We start from the raw sequence: 22,937 nt of genomic DNA, 5'->3' as shown, positions 1-22,937 counted from the left end.
AGAAATCATAGCACTTGACAAGGAGTTAAAAGGTTAAAATGATGGGCAATTTTAAACATATACCCTTTAGAGTCTCTCCTGACTTTGAGCCATAATGTCTCTGTACCCAGGCCATCTTGGCAGCCCGGTACATGGCGTCGGCACCTATAGAAACATCACACTGTTTAGTTAAGAAACGGAATGTGAAATGGCGAATGGAATTCAGAACCGCTATAGATGAGGGAGATTATGAGCAAGCATTGGTACTAAACTATGATTGATGATGCTGATATTGGTGTTTGGTAATTATGCGTGAAATCAATGTGTGTACACTTACTGTGTGTAGATAAATGTATGATTCCTGTTCTCAGAAGAAAATGAATTATTCCCTAAGATTGTAACTTATCTATGAATGAAGAATCATGACACTAGGAAGTAGTGTGTAAAATCAGAAACTACAATGCATGTGTGTGTACAGTGTGTATTGTAAACCAAAGAAAATATCATAAGTTCGATCAAAACTCTTCTAAAAATGGTCAAAATGATTCAAAATCTTCACGAAAAAAGTATGCACAAAATAGTGAGATCGGAGAAGACAATTTTCAGGACACCTTACCATACACAACTCCAAACTATGACAGCATTTGATGGAGGGAATGTATTTATGGAGATATACATTGAACTACAGTAGATCTTATGTTTTTCCTCAATGGATATCAACGAATGAATGAATCCGACATACTTCAGAATCAACTCTTTAATTCTGAAAGCAACAAGTATTTAACTGCGTTGATGAATATTTATGAGCTGAATTTCTGTTTACTTTGCTTTAAAGGCACAGTGTTTTGACACGAGTGTCACAACTGAGACCGACAACAGGACAACAAGTCTGAGCAGTATAGTACATAGCTTACCATGTCCCATCTCAAGCATTGGTTCAATACCCAACTGGACAGCACCAGCAGGACTTTTCGACTTGGGAAGAATGTTAGCCTGCATTTCTGTCATCACCTGGAAGTAATGAAGAGACAAGTTAACAAGGATGTACAGGTGACAGCCACTATGTGATTACCTCGTGTGCAGATCGATATAAGAAAGTTTGACATCGTTGCCAATCTAGGGGGCTGGCTGGACTTGATTAGATGATTTCCATTCAGGCCCAGACAAAAAGTAACCAGAAATCATTTCACAGAGTTCAAAGTGCTTGCAGCCAGCAGAAGGTTTCTTCTTGTCTTCTTATCTTCTCAGCTTTGACACTGATGAGAATTCTGTGACGTCTGGTCTGTTCCTAGGAATCGTAGTTTGAGATAAGCTTGCCACTTTTTGTGAGAAATTTTACCTTTAAGCCGCCCTCACTCGTGGCCTCCGCTGCTCCCCCTTCATCCGCAGTCTTCATCATCCCTGCCTCCTCAACAGTCACACCAATCTCACTTCCTTTTACCGAAGCGCCATCATACATCGGCCCATCAAAAACTACATCCGGTTGCTTCGTTTTCGATTTGGCCGACCTTCGTCGCACGCCGGACGTTTTCCGTGGTTCACGGTCAGCCTCTCCTGGTTCGCCAGTTACCCTTAGGATTTCCTCATCATCAGACGACCACACTTCATCTTCATCATCGCTGTCCGTTGGCTGCTCAGCAGACGCAGGGACCTTGGGCCGCTAGAAATACGGATTTTAGAAAAAGATTTGTATAAGAAGTAAGGTCACTTTTGCAATCTGCACCGATGTAGAATAGAAGAGGAACATAAATTTAGAGAGGTCATATTGAATGGAATCCTGGTCTAAAATCATAACTTTTCCCGCTAACAGACATGACAGAGGTGTCTGATACTCGACATAGTTCCTGGGTAGCTTGTTGAGGTGTGACATCATTTTCTTTCAGCAGGTGACACCTCAGAAGAAATTTACAGTACTCACCATAATTTTGACCGGTTCCCCAGCCTGCAGTCCCTTTTTCTGTTCTGCAGTCAGGGTCCCAGTCGCTGCCAATGAACTAGCAACTGCAGACACAGGCGAGGGGGCATCAGGTTTTCTGGCTGGTGTGAGTTTGCTCCCTCTCTTGGGGAGCTTCCTATTCTTTGATGCCTCCTTCTTCTTCACAGGTTTCCTGGGCTGAAAGAAACATTTGAGTTTGAAGAATCCTAAAGAAATTTATAATACAAGTTCAATGGCAATCAAAGTTCACATCACTATAAATTTGAACTCAATTACGTCTGACATGAAAAAACAAACGAGAAGGGATTTGAATTTACAACTTAAGACTAAGTTAAGGACTCCCAACAACGACACCACCAGACTTCTCCAAGGAATACAGAGTTTATACAAGCCAAACTTACCACTATCTGAGCTGCAGCCAGACCTGTTTGTCTCTCAGCAGGTGTCTCCGGCTGTCGAACATGGCTGTGATCTGGTGCCTTCTTTGGCGGTTCCTTCTTTGGAACCTGTTTCCTTGCATCTGCCATCAACGCTCGAATATCGACTGCATCGAAACGACTCCTAGCAACAGACTGCTTTCTCTGAGCAGGTTCCTCGCTGGTGGCAGTTTCTGTAAAAAGGTGGCCAAAAATTTGTTTTTCAATGGAGTAACTAGGAAAACTACTTAAGGACTAATACTCTATCCAAAATCACAATCAGGTAAAACTGTTGATATGTGCCAATGAAAAGGTCAATATTCAGACAACCGTATTCAACATTATGAGGCCACACATGAGGCTGAGAATTAGATTTTATTGATTATTTTTTATGAGACAGTATGTTGATTCAATCCAGCCATCATGGTCATTGACAATAATGGACAGCATCTAAATTGAAGCCGACATGCTAAAGAGCAATCACATTATGGATAATTGCCGCACTGAGAGACTCTTATGGTCAATGATGTTGCAGTTGTTTACATTCTCTCTGACAAGTTAATGGAGGAACTAAGGTCAGAAGTTAATCGTAATCAGGCACCCAACCTTGCTGGTTTTAGAAGTCTCTGATAAACTGCTAGAGATTCAAAATTGAGACACAAGTGTTGATTTTCAACTAGGTGTTATGCACCCCTTACCCTCCATCACATCATGAAAATGATCTATAGCACAAAATGTAAATATCCCTTTAATAACAACATTTAAACAAACATCAACGAAAAATTAGCCAAATAATTGTGCTGAGGCAATAATCAAATTGTCTTTCTAGCATATACAATACTGTGACAATTTCACTACAACAAATTATGACATCCCACTTGCTATTCTGTGCACTGACTGAAGCAACTTGACCGCCACACTCATAACAACCAAATAATATACCTTTCCCTAACAACTCGGGCTGTGTACGAATTCTATGTAAACGATTTAATACCACAGCGAGTGGTGGAATATGATAACCGAAGACCTTTAGGAGGTCAATTCCACTGAAACTGCGCACAGCTGAAAAGAAAATCCTTGTGGGATTAAATTTTTCTCAACAAACACTTCGTCAGTTGGTTAAATACTGTCACTCGCCAATTTTTTGTGGGCATTTCAAAAAGAGGCGCAAAAACTCAGCAGTTAATACAAGAACTGTGGGAAAATCAATGAACACGTGACATGTTGAACTACAAACTGAATGGAATGATGACAGGGCAGGATATGGCACAGGACGGGGAGAATTAAGGATACTGGTGTAATCAAATGAACTCTTTTCATTGTTAAAGGGGTACACTCTCCTATCATTGGTTCAACTGTATCAGTTTCCATTGCTTACACCAGGCAATGCCAACAGTCAGTCATAATGTATGCATGCATGATTGCGTTATCTGTACAGTTGGTGTAGCACTTTGTGTGTTTCAACGTTACAGTATGTGCGTTGTGTATCAATGTAAGGTATGTGTGCACTGGGATTGTCTAAACCAGAGAATTCCAACACCAGGTCCTATTGAATCTACAATTGAATATGAAATGATTGAGAACTTTGCAACAGTCAAACTTGCAGGAATACACTGATAAAATCCAAACTGCTGGAACACTGTGGTAGTCAAACAACTCATTCCACACTGTGCATTACCTGCAACAGAAACGGACCAGAAATAGGGCGACCTTGCCCCAGTAGGTGTCGTTACAGTGTCTGCCCGGCTCGTGATGGTCATTTGGCTGACAACACTGTCTGTGTCACTATCCTCTAAAAATTTCAAAGATGTTAATGTACATTACAGAGCTTTGCACCCAAACATGCCGTATTTCCAGGGCAGAATGGAAGAAGCGATATGCTGGTACGGCCACGGAGTGACTGAATCAGTTGTGAGCATAGGCAACACTACGGACTGGCTGACTTCAGTCAGAAGTACAATCTTTGTCCTATTCCAATGTGAACTTTTGTTTGTCAGATCGATGCAAAGATCTTGCTGTAACAGAATAATTAGGTATTGGTTTTGTCAAGTTTCATAGGCGGAGTCAGTTACACGCTCACTGTTTCATTCGCCTCTTTGAAAACCAATTTTACTACATAAACCTTTTTACATACCTTTTGGTTTTTCCTCAACTTTGTCCTTTTTCTCTGGTTTTTTCTTTTCTTCTTCTTTGACTTGAACCGTTTTGCCTTCTTTCACTTCAACTTCCCCTTCAACAGGTGTCTCCTCTTCATCTGACTGCAACAGAAAAGAACACATCATCAATCCATAAGTTTAATCTGGTGACTCACAGAAATGGTATCATGGTACAGAAGACATGGGCCATTGTTTTTTCCCCTCTTCCTTAGCTACTTCAAGGATAGCTTACCTTTAAAGACAGCTCATCCTCCGACATGGCAGCAGTCGGTGTAGATGCAGGAGAAACAGAGGGGGTGGGACCAGGGGAAATTCCAAATGTCGGCAGGGTAGTTCTGATAGCATGGGCCACGGTTTCTTTCTCCTTCATTTCCTGGGCAATGTCAGCCAGACTGCAGACCTGCTGGCGAAGTCGTCGCCTTCTGCGCCCTGAATTCAGTAAAGAATGAAATGCTTTATACCGAAGATCAAGATGATGCCAAGGGCAAATCCTGTTGATAGAAACTTTACTATGGTATTAAACTTTGAGTCGGCAGATTGGTTTCCCAAGACGAGTTACATCTTTTACTATTGGTAGGGTTACCTGGAGAATAGACTATACTACTGGGCAGTTTATGTTACAGTGCAAAGTGAAAAGTCTTGGCAAAATGTGTCATTAAATGTCCCACAGCTAATGGAAAGCTAAAGAAAGCAAAATGTTAACAAATAATATGTCACCGGAGACATTCTACTCTTCGTTAGTGGAGCCTGGATCATGAATGTACAGGCCAACAAATGAATCTGGAGAATGTTCTTTAACGATAATGATAACCATAAGTCTCATAATGGTTATCATTATCTTTAAAGAATATTCTCCAGATTCTATGAACTCAAACAGCGTCTTCAATTAATCTGTCATGCCTATTTTGAAAGCCACACAGTTGATTGAGAACATAAAGAATTGAGTAATACCCCCGGCATGTGGTTGAGCCGTTTTCTGAGTGGCTGAAATTTCAGAAATATTTTCAGAAATAGAGCATCAAGAGGAGACAGGACAAGGTAAGAGAATGAAATAGAATTGAAAGCTGAAGAGAGAACTATAAGCTACTCCACTACTCAGTGGAAGGTTCAGGTTTCTAGTTGGCAATATGAAAACAAACATGTAGAACCTTTGATGTACAGTTTACTTGAAAAATTGGAAGACAAACTTATGTTACCATGATGGCACAAAACATATGCAAAATCAGTCAGATTTCACAGTCGTTACTTCTCTTACCTTCTAACTTCTCTGTCACCTTCATTTGTTGTTGAAGGTCATACTTGGATACATCCGTGGTCAAGGTCAGATCGAGCAATGACCTTTCACTGGGCATGTCGTCTGGTGAGAAGTAGATTTCAGTCGGTGCCCAAGACAATTCAGAGCCCTCTTCTTCTTCCTACAAAATGGAGAAAAAAGATTTGAAACAAAAGGACCATCGTTTTGACTGGATCCCTAGCAGTTAATTATAGCGAGGTTGGGCCATTTCACCAAATTAAGGAGAGATGAAAACTGATAATAAAAAAGGACCAATTCTTCATTTCACCCACCTCTGATTCTTCTTCTTCCACCTCAACAAGTGGTTTCTTGCCAATGAGAAAATCATCTGAGAACTCCATGTTATACGGCACCTGAAATAAAAACGATTCATGGGAAATTGATAGTCAAACTCTAAAAAACCCACAACTTTATTCTCTAGATAACTTCTTTTTACTTAAAGATTGATGGCCTTCCAAGGGGATGCTCAAATCACAAAGCCTACTCAATGGTGTAGTCACTATTGCTCCAGATAAAGCCTGTTTTCTTACCAAATAGTTGTCTAAGTCAACGGGGTCTGGGTCTTCCTGCACTCCTTCAAACGCTACAGCTGGATCTTCATAGATGTCAGACTCTTTATCAAATTCATCTTCCAGTTCACCCAACTTCATACACGGAACAACTGCAATGATTAGACGATGTATCTTGAAGCAAACCTCACCATATGATAGACAGAACAGAAAACACAAATTGAGCCGAAAGTGGCAACATAGGCCACCAAGAAACAGGAAAATGACATTACATCAGGCAGAACATGGCGAACAAAATAAAGACAAATATAATTCTGTACCTTTACTGCCATCGATTAGGAAGAGATGGTTCTTGTACCCAATGAGAAGGTCAGCGCGGTCGTTGAAGAAGATGGCCGCACTGACTTCATCGTCTAACATAATCTCCGTCAGTAGCACCTTGCCTTCTATCCAAACCTTTATGGCACCATCAGAGCTGGATAATAAAAGAAATATAATTGTAACAGTTACATCGAGATTAAGATTTTAATCTATACTGATTGAAATAAGGTTGGAAATCAAAGTTAGGGTATTCTGACTCTTTCCCATGTCGAAGTTTTGAAAGAACAACTCACCTGCATGAGCAAAACACGCCCATCTTTGGACAGCTGTCCAAGGCAATGACTGGAGTTCTATGATCTGTCTTCAGCGTATCAGTGGGGATTGGGTCCACTGCAGGGATCGTGGCTGAAATCAGGAGACAAATGGTAATATCCACCATGAAATCATCCGAAATTTGAGTGAATTATTCTTGACTTCATTTCGACCCATGCTAATAAAATGGGCTGCTCTAGTTTGACTCTTTTTTTGAGGATCAGGGAAGAAGCTTGTTGATTCCTTTAGTATGTGTATATCACATCTTAAGCAGGGTATTTCTGCTGCTTCTTTGAACTTCACTCCCCATGGCTGGCAAATACGATATAGTATGAGGAAATCTTCTTTGGGGCTCAAAGAAAAGTTAAAAACTCACCTTTAGGCCTGAGTGGCCCAGGATCTTCAGCAGGATAGAGGACATGGCTATTGACAACGCCACTGGTATGGCCGGTCAGCAAACAGGTGTCCTGGAGGAGAAAGGTCAACACATTTCAAGAAAAATTCCAGAGAAACATTTTTATAGCGACTGTATGAATAATCTTCATTATCATCATCATTATCATTCACCAAGACAATTAACCCAACTCGACCCCGAATATAGTGGCACTGACTTAACACACACTCACAAGGAGTAAAAGCAGACTATACTTACAAGTCTAGCAAATGAGATGACATCACTCTGGCAGTAGACCTCGTACTCTAACTTGAGACCGGGAAGTGACCACATTTGGATAAAAGCGCATTCCTTCAATTGCGATAAAACAGTAAGACAGTTGTAGGTCTTGCTTATCGTCAGTCTCTGAATCTGAAAGATTAAATACACATGTCAACAAGAATGATGCTAAATTTGTCCCAGGATAATTATGGACTGTGGGGTACTTCAACCATCTCCTGAAAATTCTGGAAAGCTGAAGCACTTTGCCAACGTAGTTATCAGAAAAGCACTTTATATGGGACTAAACTTTCAAGCAATTACTGTCATACAAAGTGTCTGATTTTGAAAGATATTATCAACATGTCCTCGTCAATATTCAAGTTCCGTTTCAAACTTACTCGATCTTTGCAAGCTTTAAATTCCAGATGCTTCTGTCCCTTGAGAACAGGGTCCATGAATAAGATGCGTCCATCTTCCATCCCCAGCAACAGGAAATGGTCTTGTAGAGGTGAGCAGAAGCCTTCTTCGGTCCACATTATGACGGGAGAGTCCAGGACAGCAAGGCTGGAGCAGTCTGCCACGCCTTCATTTCCCAGGCCGCCTTCTGTGGCTCGATAATTGTGGGTAGAGTGACTGGCAGCAACATGAAATTTCTTGGTCCTGAAAGAGTGTAGGTATCAAATTCACAAAATCGTTGAGCAAAAAAGCGATTCAGGGCTCAGTTTTAGCAATAATAACAAATTGCACAAAGTATTTAAAACCACACCATTATCTGCACAAAATCTAACTTGTTTTCTCATTGATATTTGGCAAAGCTCATTGATGGACTCGGAGACAGCTCTTACAAGTCAGCACACTTACTTTGGTATGTGAGGTCCTCCCTCAGTAGGGCTCGGCGACCGTGACCTTATCCTATAATCCTCCTGAAGCTGGTGTATGTCCCAAACAGCAATCCGGCATGCTGGATCTGTTCTAACAGTATAGAGCCAGACCTCATGGGGGTTGATGAGGATGTAGACAATGTTGAGTTTCCTACTGTAGGCGAAGCTGAGGACCCTCTGGAGGGGCGAGATTGGTGGAGGTGGGAGAACAGTGGACAAGTTCTTGTGGGAGCTACGGGCAAAGAGACGCACACTGGAATGGAGAAAAAGGATTATGATAACACTTGTTGATGCATGAGAAGTTCTGCAAGCAGAGTTACGCACATCACACTGATTTCAGTGATCAAAGCCTTATCTTCATCGAGTATGGTAACGTATGGCTAAGGTGTCCGACTCGCATTCAGATGCCCAAAGTACACACATCAAGAAGTCACAACATTAATCTTTTAATTACCTGCTGTCCTCTCCCAGTGTGAGAACACGAGTCGTCTTGTCCTCGGCGCCAACGAGTGATATGGCAGAGACAGTATTCCTTGTCAAGGCCCAGAACTGAGCGATGAAGTTGAGAGACCAGAGGATGATTGTCCGTACAGTGCTGACATAGAGAAACTTGTCATCCGTGATGCCCATCCAGACTACGCCTTCTGAAGATACCACAATGCTGAAAGTGAAAAAGAAAAATATTCATCCTTTATCAGTTTTTTTAACCAGACTCGTCTTACTGGTATACAATAGTTACATATCCATTCCAAATCGACAAACATGTATTCGCTCAATTGAGAAATAGTTGTTTGGCATTTACAGTTGTGTCCCAATTGGGATTACTGCCGTTAAGACTAGTCTTCAGTTAGGAGGAGGATTCAGTCACGAATCAGCTAGTCAGGCCTGAACTTTCTGAGGCCGGAGAAAATCTACTTGTGCGATCTGATGGCATTCAGGCAGTATTTTTATCATATTGCCCCTCAAAACATACACTTAATTAGACTTATTTCCTCATATTAAAATCAATATGAACACTCAAACTTAAACTTTTTCATTGAGAAGAGTAAAGGTGAAGATCCTAAACCCACCTGTATATGCAGTCCATGGTATCAAGCGACCACATCCTTACACTGCCATCTAGTGATGATGTCAGGAACAACGCAGACGTATCAGGATGTAAAACGAGATTGGTGACGGCTCGTGAGTGTCCTCGGAATGTGTGGACGTGGCCTCCGGGGATGCCCCAGACTTTTACTAGGAAGGAAAGCAAACATAAGTATAATTGAATCAGTCATAAGCCCAGGGTGCACTCAACAACAACAGTATTTCACGGCACTTTTTACCAATCAATAGCACCTCATCCACTAAAATTATCTGCCATAATCCAGCACCGAGGTAGCTTGCCATTGGCAGAAAAGCTAAAGGGTGTTTGAGCTGGAAATCCACCAAAACATGAGATTCAATCTTATCAAGATGACAATGTAAGATATGCGAATTTTATCTATTAGATCCAAAATAGTAGGCCTGCTCAAAAAGTGTTAGTGTCAAGAAATATTCTTACCCTCGGAATCCATCGAAGATGTGACTAGAAGTTTGGCTGCCATCGAGTAGCAACAACCAGTGATTGACAAGTTATGAGCACTGAAAAATAAACACACTAATATTAATAAACCGAGCATACTGACATGAATTCATATGATTGTGGGTCAATGATCAATATGTCTATGATATGAATTTACTCAGGAGAGAGTTAAATGGCTTTGACAATTCATTTTGCTCTGCTATGGGGCCTTGTGCTTGCCCTGGTATAGGAACCATGTACAGAAAATATGGGTTTACATCTCATTCAAGGATATAGCAATAGAACTAAAGTGACATGCCAAAGGTCACAAGCTACAATAATGTAATGACCAATGATGTAAAGCGACCAGTAAATGATCAATACCAGATTCAACAAAATTTCCATACCCCATAAATTTAAACAGCAGATTTCCCTCTAAATCGTACGCATATAAATCCATCTCAGAACAGCAGTACAAATGTTGTAGATTCAGGTCAAGGTCGACTCTCTTCACCCAACTCCCCCCAACATTCTTTAGCTCATATCTGAAACAAGATGATATAATATTCAAATGAAATGCTCGACTACATAATGAAGGCAATAATGCATTTCACTGTAATAAGAGTGTTCGTATAGATAACAAGATTTGTGAACACCCTGTCCAAACCACATTGAAATCGGTCTGGTATTTTGGGAGATATCACAAGTCATAGGTGTTGATATTACTTATGAGCTAGACTGTACTTACTTGAGACCTAGTTTGTAATTCGCCATTGGTTTGATCTCGCTCCATGATTGTTCAGCCACTTGGTAATACCGCCAGACCTTGGTCCCACCGACGCCACCGGTGATGAGCTCATCCTTGACAGGGTTAAACACCATGAAAAGCACTGAGCGAAGATTCGCACTCACTGAGCAGACCTCATCGAAGTCACGGTTTAGTACCTGTGTGATAATGGAGAAAGTACACTAGTACATGTACTTGATAAGTATCATGAATGACATAATTCGCTTCTTTTGGTAATTTGACAGACTAACACTCTTCTCATTAGAATACATTGACTCAGTTACTACATCATACATGTACATACCCTAAAACTTGGTGTTAATGGGGACTGGAACTTAAAAATTGTTGGAACAGCAGACCGCATGATATCTCTAGCCAAAATATTCTGTGTTAAAAAGCACATCACCTACCTTTAAAGAAAAGTCCTTCCCCAAACCAAAGTAAACATTATACTTCTTAGCATACACTAAGTAAGTGATAATTCTGTATTCATACTTCGGGTAGTTCATTGCCCGAACAACTGGAATAGAATATCGGAAAGATAGTTAGATGAATCAGCAGACAATTGGACTAAATGGAGTGTCCTTTATGGCGAGGGTGTCCTTATTAGACAGGTGCCCAGTATGGAAGGTTCCACTGTACACGCTGTACTGCAATTTCCAAATGGCAGTTACTGAGTGACTGTCCAAGCTATTGATAAGTAATAGCAACAGATAGGCTGAGTAAAGGGATAAGATGATCATACCTTGAGCTCCTACTGCATCCTTCTTCCAGATAGTAATACCCTTAGCATCAAGGATTACAAACTGCCTCTGGCGACTGCTGTATGTTACTAAAACATTCAAAAACAAGAGGAGACTTTTTTCAATGAAGCATAGGTAATCCTGTATAAACCCCTTTATTTTCCCAGCCCTAAATTTAAGAAAATAGGCCCTTTTCAGATTTCACTTCCATTAATTCAAATTCTGTGAGTGGATGGTTTTTTCTCTTCAATAATGGACAATAATTAGATCTGCAGTAATAATCAATACACGTAGTATTTAAATAGATACACTTACCACCCATGATATCTGTCAACTTCTTGTGCTGTTCGTAAGAAGCTCTGGGTTGGAAGCCATGGTTAATCATCTGGAAATTCTCCGCAGTTCTCAAAGTTTCTCTGTCCACGCTTTCAGCACTGCTCATCAAAGACATAGTAGAGGACCGCTTTTCCAAATTCTGATGAATCTTGTCGCGAATTTCATCAAAGATTTTATCTTCGACAATAGTGATCTTTTCACCATCTTCTTCATCCTCGTTTTTCTCCTCAGTATCAGGTTTGGATAAAGTTTTCTCAATCTCCACAAACTCTGCAGGGGTGACACTGACTGTGGTCTTGCCTCCATCACCAGTATCTATGGTAAGGGTGGTACTAGGTGTTGGGGTCTTGGGCAAACCAACCTCAGGCATTTTTAACCAGGTTCAAGTCCGCAACCCTGTAACACAAGACATAATAAGATCCATTGTGATCATCATGGCTCTGTGAGGATTATCAGTATCATTGCAGAGCGTTGCACTTGGAGCCTATTGCAGTCCTTGCTTGTAACCAATGACAATGCACCATGGCACTGACAGCTTGCCCACGAGGACATGCGCTGGTCTGATTTTAGAGGGAAGCTGGTCTGATTTTAGTGGAAATATCCTGAAAAATTCTCCGGCCTTAAGCCTTCTTCCTTGTACCTGACTTTAAACCTGGTGGACGCTGTTTAGGATGACCGGTTCCGCCTGGCCTGGCCGGTGGCGGGGCTGAGCCGGCTCAAATTAAGTATAGCGGCTAGTAAAACCATGGGAAGTCTGCAGATGTTATGACTTATTTACATTTATGTACAGAATAAGCCGTGTAAAGAAACACTTCCCAGGGATGGCCACTATACTATATAATATAGGCAGCCATAAGGCTACAGTACAATACATCACCAGTCCAGAGCCAAGGCCAGGGCTTTGGCCTCACCTCAATCCTACAAGCACCTACCTGTGGGCCACAGTGCTAGTGTATAATCAAATATATGCACGCACTCACAGCAGGTAGTCATATAGGCCTACAGATACTACATACTAGGGCCTAGCCTAGGCCTACTTCAGAATCTAGAATTGTTGAGTACAGTAAAAAGTGAGTAACGCAACGAGATCAGAACTTACTGAAAAGTGAAAATTGATTGACAAACTGTATCCAATCAAAGCCCTTTAACAATGCTTTGTATTTGCAGACAACATTTCGATAATTACAACCTTTTAAAAGAGATTTAATGAATCAAAAACATCCAAGAAAACAAGTGTCAGTGAAAAGCAGAACACTTTTTTCCAACGTCAGCCATGTTGTTTACGGTTGGCACGGTAGTATAGATGTTTGTCTAGTACCGTTTCCATTCTCCCCGGGCATTCTCCCTGGACGCAATCAATCTTCTAATGAGGGGTGCTCTTCCACGTTTTTATGTCTACTGTATCGAAACGAGCTCGCAATCAATATCTCGATCTTTTATCAGCGATTTACAAAAACTGTTTAAATACATATCAAGCCATTATTTGATACGACAAGGCCACATGTCTTGAATGTCTCCATGTAGAGACCATGTCACAACCAAGCTGATGACAGCAGCTGTCATAAACTCTGATTGTACACAGAATGTACACGGACCCTATATCGCAGATTTGATTGTGTCCTAGGCCCGCTAATTCTGTTGGCCATCCATACTCATAAAACGTCCCATTGGGAGTAGGCTAATGCCGCGAGAATTTGCACTGTAAGGGTATAGGTTCAGTATGTTTCAATTAAACATGAACGGTTGAGGATTGCTCCGAAATAATCTTTGCTATCGAGGTCGTTCATTGGTCTACTTTGTGATGGGGCGGGTTATCAGGTGTGGATCTGCTCGTGCTGGCCTTGGCTCTGGGGTGTAACAGCATCTGTTATCTCGCCAGGTCTGGTTGTGAAAGTATCTGCAATCTCATCAGACTGGTTGTGGCAGCATCTGCAATCTCATGCAGGTCTGGTTGTGCCAGCATTTCCTGTCTATCAGGTCTGGTTGTGAGAGCATATGTTGTATTATCAGGTCTGGTTGTGGCAGCATATTATGGTATGGTTGCAGTATATCTGCTGTCTCTTCAGGTCTCGTGTCCTGATTTCATGCAATCCCTTGATGAAAATGATCAGTATTCACCATGTGAAAATGAGACACAGTTTTCTTAAGCGTGGAGACAAGGTCCACCCTGTAGAAACATATGGTGCACTATAGTGAAGGGGCATGGCACATTCAGCAGAGACTTGGTATACTCCCTGGCAACATGGCGAGCAATGAAGGGGAGTGCACATCCAGAAGAGATATTGCGCACTACTGTCTCATTGGCCGAAAGTCATTTCTGCAGGTAACAATATAGAGCGACGGTAAAATACACAGGCCCGTTGCGGTGGAAAACAGAAATGTCCTCGTTTTTCACTTTCGCTCCGATATCTTAGAACAGGGTGACAGGTTCATGTACTACAGGGTGGCCCAGAATTAATTTCCCTCACACAATGGACACACACAATAGAATTCTATTGTGCAAGGGATCAAAACCTTTCTGGGCCACCCTGTAGAGTTTCGTGAGTTTCCTCATCAGCCTCAGGTAGGCCAATGATTTCGACAGGACCGCAGTTGGCGCCATCTGAGCTAAAAAAGTGGAACTACGCGATTACTTAAAATTAAAAATTGCCTCATTGTGAGGTGGTAATATCCCCCTTGTTAGGGGGGGGAACGGGGGACGAATTATTCCATGAACCCCAAACATGGTACTGCCGACCGTTGCCGGCCACAGCGTCTCTTTGCTCCGAACTTACTTACTGGGCAGGACCCTTATATGCAGTACAAATTCTCGCTGCATTGCTCCTGTGTGGACGTTTCATGTGCGTACTATGTAGTATGACTGGCCAACGGCAGGGGAGCCAGGAGCGGGCTCCGGACGCAATTAAATCTGCGATAGGGTCCGTGCACATTCTGTATACATACATTTTCGTGATTTAAAAAAAAATCAATGCTGGGAGTTTCATCAAACTTTGCAGAAGTGTAGTACTATATCTTGTCAATGTCATAAGTGAATTTGAAAAAGTTCCAATGATTCTAAATTATCTTATTAGCGTTTTCATGAGACATGTCAGAATTTGACACTTGCCGACAGGCGACACGGCAAAATTCAACATATCTCAAAAGTTCAACGGTTGACCCTCAATTTTTTTTTAATCTTTGTGTAGCGTAAGCAACCATCTTTCACGGGAGAATGGCCACTGTAAGATTTATTCAGGAAAAATGTATAATATTTGGGGTTTTCCGTGATTGTATTGGCAATATTGCCATTTGGGATGGTGAACAGGGCTAGGAGCAAATTCGACGCTTATGATTTATTTAAAGAAATAAAATGCCCGATTTATCATCCTGCAGAATCAGGGGAATCGGGTGTTTCCAGCGATATACAACACAAATGGGTTGTCCTCATGCAATCACTTTGGGAAAGCATTTAAAAATAGATGTTACGTCCTGTTAATGGGCCCCGTCATCATCGCGTACATTCGGGAAAAACTCCCCAACGAGACCTAAGTTATAGGCCTATACATGTACGTCAATAATGCCATCTGATCAGACCACGAAATTTGATTCGGTACTCAAATGTAACTGTAACTATATTCTACGTCCCGGATGGCACAATGTTGGATCCTTGATCCACGTCATGACCTTTCCATCCGATAAACGAACAGGCTCTAACTGATAGTCATAGTCCTCCTCGTGGAAACGATACAGCCAGCATTCCTTGTTCTTCCAGCGAAATGTTGCTGCCGAGCATCCGACTCGATCGCCTTCACAGGAGGCGACGCACTCCGCCTTCGTTCGCACCGCTGTCTTTCTGCGGTAAGGGCTGATGTCCTTCAGGGTCTTACCAAACACCGCCTTTAGTTTTCTACACGTTGGACCTTAAAAATGAAAACACGCATGAGAATATATCATTTTTTCGCGAAAGATAATTCAAAGGTCACTGAAATGCCTTCAGACACCTAGTCCCCCAAAGGCACTTCCGGTGAAGGCCCGATCCTAATATCTGTTGCAATATTCCCCCCCCCCCCCCCGACATGACACCCCATCAAAAGCCCTTTTAGTATTCTCCCTTTAAAGCAAATTTGAATATGTGAGCGATGGCATTGACTTGGTACAATAACACCACTTTTTAAAAGAGAGCAAATAGCAGACAGCAAGGGAATGCAACTTAAAATCCAGGCGAGCCTGTCGGTTCCGGAGTTATAGTCGTTTCGTCACCAAAATACAAAAGTTCACCTTTGACACGGTCGACTACAACATTTGGGTTACCATATCTAATTTAGCAAGTTCTCCTATACGTACCGCCTGTTTGACAGTTCTTGACGAAAGAAGAATTGGAAAACGTGACGCCCGGCTCAGGGGCATTATTATAATAGAAGGTATAGTCGACGAGATTTCCGTCAGAGGCCTTAAACGAAAGTCCAGCGCACAACTCGTCTGTACGGCATGAGTACTCTCCGCGATCAAAGTTATTTGTTAGCCTGAAATCAAATAAAACGCTGATGATCGCCCCCGTCATTCATTTCAGGTGTTTTGTCTTGTCACCGTACGTGATGATAAAATGGGATTCCACCCTGGCCGCCAGGTTCACTGTACATTTCCACATACGTTATATGCGCGTCAGAAAGGAAACTTTTTCTCAGACGCACAACACCCGGAAACTTATTGATGCACAACGCTGATAAATCGGCATGCTACTTCTATCACCGTGTCCGAGTCTTTTAAAATACCATGTTGCGAATTGATGCAAAATTAAATTTATTAACGAAGACATACCTCAGAACTCTATATGCATACTTCTCGGAAGGTTTACGGGTGCTCCGGTCAAGGGCGCAAAGGATCTGTTCATTGGGCCGGGTTGCGGGTCCTAAAGAGAAAATGCCGAATAATACACCCACTCAATCGGAAATAATTCTGCAATTGACAACAAAGACTGCAGGAACACCGCTGAGACCATTATTTGCTTGCGAGAGGGGAAAGTGGTAAAAGTCTTGCTGCTGTCAAAGCAAACAAACGTGCAATGTAGATATTGAGGTATTTTTTTCAGAAATTAAACAAAATACCGTTGGCCAGCTCATCTTTATTACTTACTATACATGTACACAGAGTCTTTCAAATAACTCTGATGTACATGAATGACATGGCCTACTCACTTTTAATTAGCGGACAATCCTTCTTATAGGTCGTACAGCAGCTATCCCGGGACCGTGGGGGCAAAATAAATCCCCGCCTGAGATGAATCAGGCAATCGTTCGTCCCCTTGATAAAGGTGGCCCCATCGCACATTGTAATGTCGCGGCATTTGTCACTGCAGTGGTCTTCTGAACTGCTTTGAATAACGTACATGCTGACCTCGCGCATCAGGGCATTATCAACCTTTTGCATGTCACAGGATGTGAGGGCCTCGGGAGGTTCAATTTCTGGCGTTGTAGCTGAAATAAGGCATGCAAGGCCAGGGGTGAAAGTTTCTCAGCGAAGGATGTCGAAAGCTAACATTGGTTTTAAACACTGGTGTAATGTAACGGTTTTTATGTAGTCCTTATCGTTTTTATGTATTGATCTTTGTATTCAAAAGTGACCGACCTAATGATGTTTTGCTAAAATTTGAATTCACAGCGCTTTGCTGAATTGATACTAGTCCACTGCTCGGAGGGAACTGCGTTTGTCGCCGATCTCAAGCAGCAATTTAGGACTTCCGGTTTTCGCCTGGACATCCAATCTCCTACCCATTGGTCTTAATGCGACTACCTCGTTTCAATTTCTCATATCGATTCCTTTGGCACGGACCCTGCTTTCGAATTACAAATATCTACAGTCCATTAGTTGCAACAAGATCAGTTCAATCGGTAATGCCGGGTTTGAAATCACTTACCTCCAGCTGTGGGAGAAATCAAGCCACTGTCGGGTGACACATCGTATTTCACGACCCTGACAGAACCGGGGACCGCAATCCCGCACTTGTAAGATTTCGGGTAAAATCTGCCAGTCCAAATGGGCTTTTCTCCTATATCACCGTAAGTCGGAGTATCCTCCCAGTTATAGCGAAAATAGCCTGTAAGAAAAAAAAATGCAACCCTCTTTATCACTAGATTCACATAATGAGCAATAGTGCGAGCTTTTTTTGGTAACCATTTCCGATCAACCACAGTTCGAACATACAACATGTGACTGTCTCTAACACCGTAAGTTGATACCCAGGGCATTCCAACGATTGACCAGAGCGATTATTTCGACGCAGGCCAAATTCATCGGATCTGTCCATGGTCATTACGTATATAAGCAATGTACATTGTATATACCTTTTATATTTGGAGAATCGAAAAGCCCTTCGTCCGAGGCCCACATGTCATTCTTTGGTATTACGCCTGGCGCTGCCATCATCTCGCAGTGATCACCCCCATGGCCGCTCCTATCGCCGATGTGACTGTACTCGGAGTTGAAGTCGTCGGAGAGGAACAGTTTGTATCTGAAGGAGAAATGATACCACGATTTGAAATCTAGCTTTATCAATGTAATGTGTTTTTGGCGTCGCAGAATCTTTCTTAAGGGTCAAAAAGCACCCCTTAAACAACATATTTTTATCGCTGTAACCTGCAAAAAACCGCCTCAGTCTTTGCACTGGGCTTCTGTGTTAACATTACCAACACAATCTCAGTGGGTTTTTTATTTGGATCGAACCTTTCTGTAACACCGAGTTGTTATTGACATCAATGAGGCGCAGATTTATCATGGCACAAGATCAAGAGATTGGCAATTTCAGAAGAATAGTCTACGATTACTAATCGTTTTCAGAACACATTACACCTTTCGAATAAGACTTACTTTGTTGGAGTACAGAGTTCCACACCTAAGAACTTTCCGACACTGTAGTGATTCTTCTTGACGTACTTGGTTCCCCCAGCGCAGTCGTTCCAGGTGGAAGGTGCCGTGAAGTCATATTCCAACCAACAGTCCTCTGTGCTCAGACAGTCCTTTACGGAATCGTTTGCGTCTGATAATGCTGTTATAAATTTAAAAATCAAGAAATGGGTTATGTGAGAGTTAATACCGGTCATTTCAGGCTTCACCCACAGCAGTCTAAATACATGTAGCCTAGGTTGTTTTCTATATACCTCTTCATTAGTTCATATCAACTATGTAATAATCGGTATAAAGAATTGCTTGATACAGAGCCAACGTTCCTTTCAATGATCGGCATATTCATCATTTTTTCGAATTCCAGCTTTTAAAATGACTTCTTGACACGGACACTGCTTTCGAAATCGAAATATCGATGACAATCCATGAGTTGCATCAATGAGAGTATAGTTTTATGTTTGAAACTATATTTACCTCCCCCTGGTGTAGGTTCAGTAAAAGTAACCAAATCACTGTCGGAAGACCCATCGTACCTTACGACCCTGACAGAGCCAGGGACCGCAATCCCGCACTTGTATGACTTCGGGTATAATTTGCTAGTCGAGACGGGCCTGGCTCCAATATCCGCATAACTCGGATTGTCACCCACGTTATAGCGATAAAAACCTGTGAGAGAATAAGTGACACCCTCTATATCATTAGAGCCAATATCAGAGCATTGATGAGTGCTTTATTATCATCAATTCCAATTTAACCAAGTGACCTTTTTTTGAAACATACGACATCTGGCTGTCTCTTTCATTGTAAGTGGATACTAATTTGAATTTCTTCAATTTTTCCTTCTGTTCTTTTTGGTGTACATAATCAGATTGCCACCGTCCCCAACCTGTGTATACACGGCTGCAAGCACAAACATTTCACCACGCTGTCTATGATAGGCTATATGATGAAGTGCACAGATCAATCTGAATATACCTTTTATCATCGGAGAAGTGAAAATGTCTTGATACGAAGCCCACATGTCACTCTCCTGTACTACGCCTGGAGCTGCCATCATCTCGCAGTGATCAGCCCCATGGCCGCCTACGTCCGCGATGTGCTTGTACTCGGAGGTGAAGTTGTTGGAGAGAAACAATTTGTATCTGAAGGAGAAATGTTGACACCACGATATGAATTTATTTTACTTTTACACACTTGGGCTTAATTGGCGTCGCAGAATCTTCCTCAAGGCTCGCAAACGAGAGATTTCTATCGCTCCGACTGTTATGTTAGCACCGCCTGTTATAGATCCCTCGTCAACAACCTGTGCGCTATATAAGCACTGTTTATTATTTTTATTATTTTATTATAATCTCGTAAACAAGTTCTTAATAAAACATTCAAACCATACTTACTCTGTGGCAGTACAGAGCTCCACACCTAAGAATAATCCAGTATCGTAGTGATTCTTCTTGACGTACTTGGCTCCCCCAGCGCAGTCGTTCCAGGTGGAAGGTGCCGTGAAGTTATACTCCACCCAACAGTTCTCCGTGCTCAGACAGTCCTTTACCAAATCGACTGCTTCTGTAACTAAAATAAGTTATAAACTTAAGAATAAAGTTACTTCTATCAAGGATTGGCATTGGGACAAATATTGCTCCAAGGAGTCCAAATACATCTAATGGTACCAGTGTATATGACCAAAATAGCATTCTCAGCTAAATTTATTTAGCTTAAGGAATTTTTTTCTCAATCATGGGGCCATCAGTACACTAGAAACAAAGTTTGAAATTTTAATCGAGTGGATTTAATTCCAATCACATCGAACACACGGTGCCCATTCGTACAGTGTCAAGATAATTGATAAAAGATCTTACAATGTACCTGGTCTGGCAGTTTTGAAAGAAATTTCCGATTCCATTCCACTACCTTCGACGAAGTAGGGTCGGACTGTCAAGGAGTAGCTGGTGGCTAGCTTAAGATTATACAAGGTAAGAGTGACAAGTGTAACAGTAAGCATGTGTGGAGCGAAACTTTGGCCTAGTCTTTCAGTATCTGGCCTCGTTTCTGAATATTCTAATGTGTAATATTTGACCTTTCCACGCGGAGGTTCCCATGACACTTGTACGGAAGTAAGCGTAATGTTCGTAACGGTAAGATTCTTCACCGTTGCAGTAGGGTCGAAAAGAGCAGGTGTCTCAACAGTAAGGCTTGCATTTTCACTGAATTTTCCGCCGCTGTTGGCAGCCACTCTGATCTCGTACGTTTCTTCAAGCTCTAGAAATGTGAACAACTCTGTTCCTCGGCGAGTGTTCCTCACTTGTAGAAAGTCTGTCCCCTTCCTTTGGATGGTCATCCGGTAAAAGTCGACTTCGCCCGGTGATGCGTTCCAAGTCACTTTTGCAAGAAGTGGATCAGATAGGTTCACAAACTCAACTGTTACATTTGTTGGCGAGTTGGGTAATTTGGACACTGCAAAGACACAAAAAACATGGTAATATTCTGTCGAAACTATATGATCACTTCAAGTCGTTTCCTATCAATGTACAACTTGCAATGCATACAATGCGTATAAAAGGAGAATCAGGCATTTCGATTTTATAACGTTAGTCGTAGGCCTCTGGCTGCCTCTAAAAGGCCGAAAAGACAACGACTTCACATCTATGCCATATGGCCACCGCCTATATCAAAACAAGCAGACAAAAAGGACAGGAAGAGTGACATGCATCGGAGTCTTTCAAAAAGTCTCTGCCAGCATGCACATATTATCAGGCCGTCAATTTCAATGACGATTGCGAATTGTCAAAAATCATAGTTTAATAGCCGGGTCTCTCAAATCTATAAAGTTCGCGGTGGAGTCGTTGTTGTACATTTCCTCTGTTTTCAAGTAAATCTTGCTAAGGTTATATTTACTTGGTGGTCTTGCAGATCTAAAAGAAATTTCCGATTCCATTCCACGACCTTCGACGAAGTAGGGTCTGACTGTCAAGGAGTAGCTGGTGGCTAGCTTAAGATTATGCAAGGTGAGAGTGACACGGGTACCCGCAGAAGGCATGTGTGGAGCGAAACTTTGGCGCAGTCTTGCAGTATCTGTCCTCGTTTCTGAATATTCTAATGTGTAATATTTGACCTTTCCACGCGGAGGTTCCCATGACACTTGTACGGAAGTAAGCGTAATGTTCGTAATGGTAATATTCTTCACCGTTGCAGTAGGGTCGAAAAGAGTAGTTGTCTCAACAGTAAGGTTTGCATTTTCACTGAATTTTCCGCCGTTGTTGGCAGCCACTCTGATCTCGTACGTTTCTTCAAGCTCTAGAAATGTGAACAACTCTGTCCCTCGGCGAGTGTTCCTCACTTGTAGAAAGTCTGTCCCCTTCTTTTGGATGGTCATCCGGTAAAAGTCAACCTCGCCCGGTGATGCGTTCCAAGTCACTTTTGCAAGAAGTGGATCAGATAGGTTCACAAACTCAACTGTTACATTTGTTGGTGAGTTGGGTAATATGGACACTGTAAAGAAAGAAACCGTCATAAAGTTCTGCTGGGAACCGATCTGATCTGTAGAAGTCGTTTCCCATCCGAACTATAATGCAATGCACATAATGTGTACCAAAAGGAGAATCAGGTTTACGAATTCGATTTTGTATTGAGAGTTGTCTCCGGTAGGCCTCTGGCTGCGTCTGGAAGGCCCCCTATGACAGCTTCACAACCATGTTACGTGGTCATCGCCTGGATCAACACAAGTAGGCAAAAAGGGAGAGGAAGAGCATACATCACTGAAATACTTACCATCACCAGCGACAATGGGCCGCAACAAACAGCAGCTCAGAAGAAAATAGACCACTTCCATGTCTGTCTGATTTTTGATGTGAGACACTAAACTATAGGCAGTTCACACTCTCCCAGCAGAGACTACTGATTTTGATCTATGTTGGCCTACTTATAAAGTGACTTGTATTTGGATAACCCAATTGGGAAATTTGATAACTCGGCAATATTGAGACACACCGCCAATGGAACATTAGCAGTAAACTCGGCCATAAACATTTTTCACGGGTTCATCTACTTGGGACCATTGCAAATAAAAATAAAAGCATTTTCTCGTCCCCGCCCGTAGTAATTTTTGGCAGCCCGAAAATATTGTTCATCTTTTATTTTACATATTACGTTCAACATCAACCACACATGCGGACTCCATGTTGGAAGCACGTCCG

At 42.0% G+C, this 22,937-nt stretch overlaps 2 protein-coding genes across 5 annotated transcripts in view; both read right to left on the bottom strand.

Moving 5' to 3' along the window:
* Positions 1–13,142, bottom strand: part of LOC135490771 (uncharacterized) — a 29,598-nt gene extending 16,456 nt beyond the window's left edge. The window contains exons 1-26 of one of the 3 annotated variants that reach the window (XM_064776244.1): positions 12,968–13,142; positions 11,848–12,264; positions 11,535–11,621; positions 11,200–11,309; positions 10,751–10,947; positions 10,410–10,547; positions 10,003–10,082; positions 9,530–9,695; positions 8,914–9,120; positions 8,440–8,712; positions 7,977–8,238; positions 7,576–7,728; positions 7,300–7,390; positions 6,905–7,016; positions 6,611–6,765; positions 6,312–6,442; positions 6,054–6,134; positions 5,743–5,902; positions 5,439–5,471; positions 4,720–4,916; positions 4,466–4,589; positions 2,317–2,525; positions 1,898–2,092; positions 1,319–1,639; positions 894–990; positions 64–144 (exon numbers count right to left, since the gene is read on the bottom strand). In XM_064776244.1, coding sequence (XP_064632314.1) covers positions 64–144; positions 894–990; positions 1,319–1,639; positions 1,898–2,092; positions 2,317–2,525; positions 4,466–4,589; positions 4,720–4,916; positions 5,439–5,471; positions 5,743–5,902; positions 6,054–6,134; positions 6,312–6,442; positions 6,611–6,765; positions 6,905–7,016; positions 7,300–7,390; positions 7,576–7,728; positions 7,977–8,238; positions 8,440–8,712; positions 8,914–9,120; positions 9,530–9,695; positions 10,003–10,082; positions 10,410–10,547; positions 10,751–10,947; positions 11,200–11,309; positions 11,535–11,621; positions 11,848–12,238 — 4,051 coding nt within the window. In that variant the 5' untranslated portion in view covers positions 12,239–12,264; positions 12,968–13,142. The remainder of the gene's footprint in view (positions 1–63; positions 145–893; positions 991–1,318; positions 1,640–1,897; positions 2,093–2,316; positions 2,526–4,465; positions 4,590–4,719; positions 4,917–5,438; positions 5,472–5,742; positions 5,903–6,053; positions 6,135–6,311; positions 6,443–6,610; positions 6,766–6,904; positions 7,017–7,299; positions 7,391–7,575; positions 7,729–7,976; positions 8,239–8,439; positions 8,713–8,913; positions 9,121–9,529; positions 9,696–10,002; positions 10,083–10,409; positions 10,548–10,750; positions 10,948–11,199; positions 11,310–11,534; positions 11,622–11,847; positions 12,265–12,967) is intronic. The other 2 variants (XM_064776246.1, XM_064776245.1) reach the window with 2 other exon arrangements.
* A 1,865-nt stretch (positions 13,143–15,007) lies between these two features.
* LOC135490828 (uncharacterized) lies at positions 15,008–22,585 on the bottom strand. 2 transcript variants are annotated; one of them, XM_064776368.1, is made up of 13 exons: positions 22,513–22,585; positions 21,640–22,233; positions 20,611–21,198; positions 20,142–20,316; positions 19,723–19,889; positions 19,222–19,413; positions 18,712–18,889; positions 18,189–18,355; positions 17,762–17,941; positions 17,043–17,321; positions 16,666–16,756; positions 16,192–16,370; positions 15,008–15,767 (listed from the first exon to the last, which is right to left on the bottom strand). In XM_064776368.1, the coding sequence occupies exons 1-13, from the start codon at positions 22,571–22,573 to the stop codon at positions 15,478–15,480; spliced, it is 3,141 nt and encodes a 1,046-aa protein (XP_064632438.1). In that variant the 5' UTR covers positions 22,574–22,585; the 3' UTR covers positions 15,008–15,477. The 2 variants fall into 2 exon arrangements, with proteins under 2 accessions (XP_064632438.1, XP_064632439.1); XM_064776369.1 differs by having other exon boundaries at positions 20,142–20,310.
* Positions 22,586–22,937: the final 352 nt, after the last annotated feature.

This window comes from Lineus longissimus, chromosome 7 (genome assembly GCF_910592395.1).
Source record: "Lineus longissimus chromosome 7, tnLinLong1.2, whole genome shotgun sequence".
NCBI classification, from domain to species: Eukaryota; Metazoa; Nemertea; class Pilidiophora; order Heteronemertea; family Lineidae; genus Lineus; species Lineus longissimus.
This window is presented reverse-complemented; position numbering and strand designations above follow the sequence as displayed.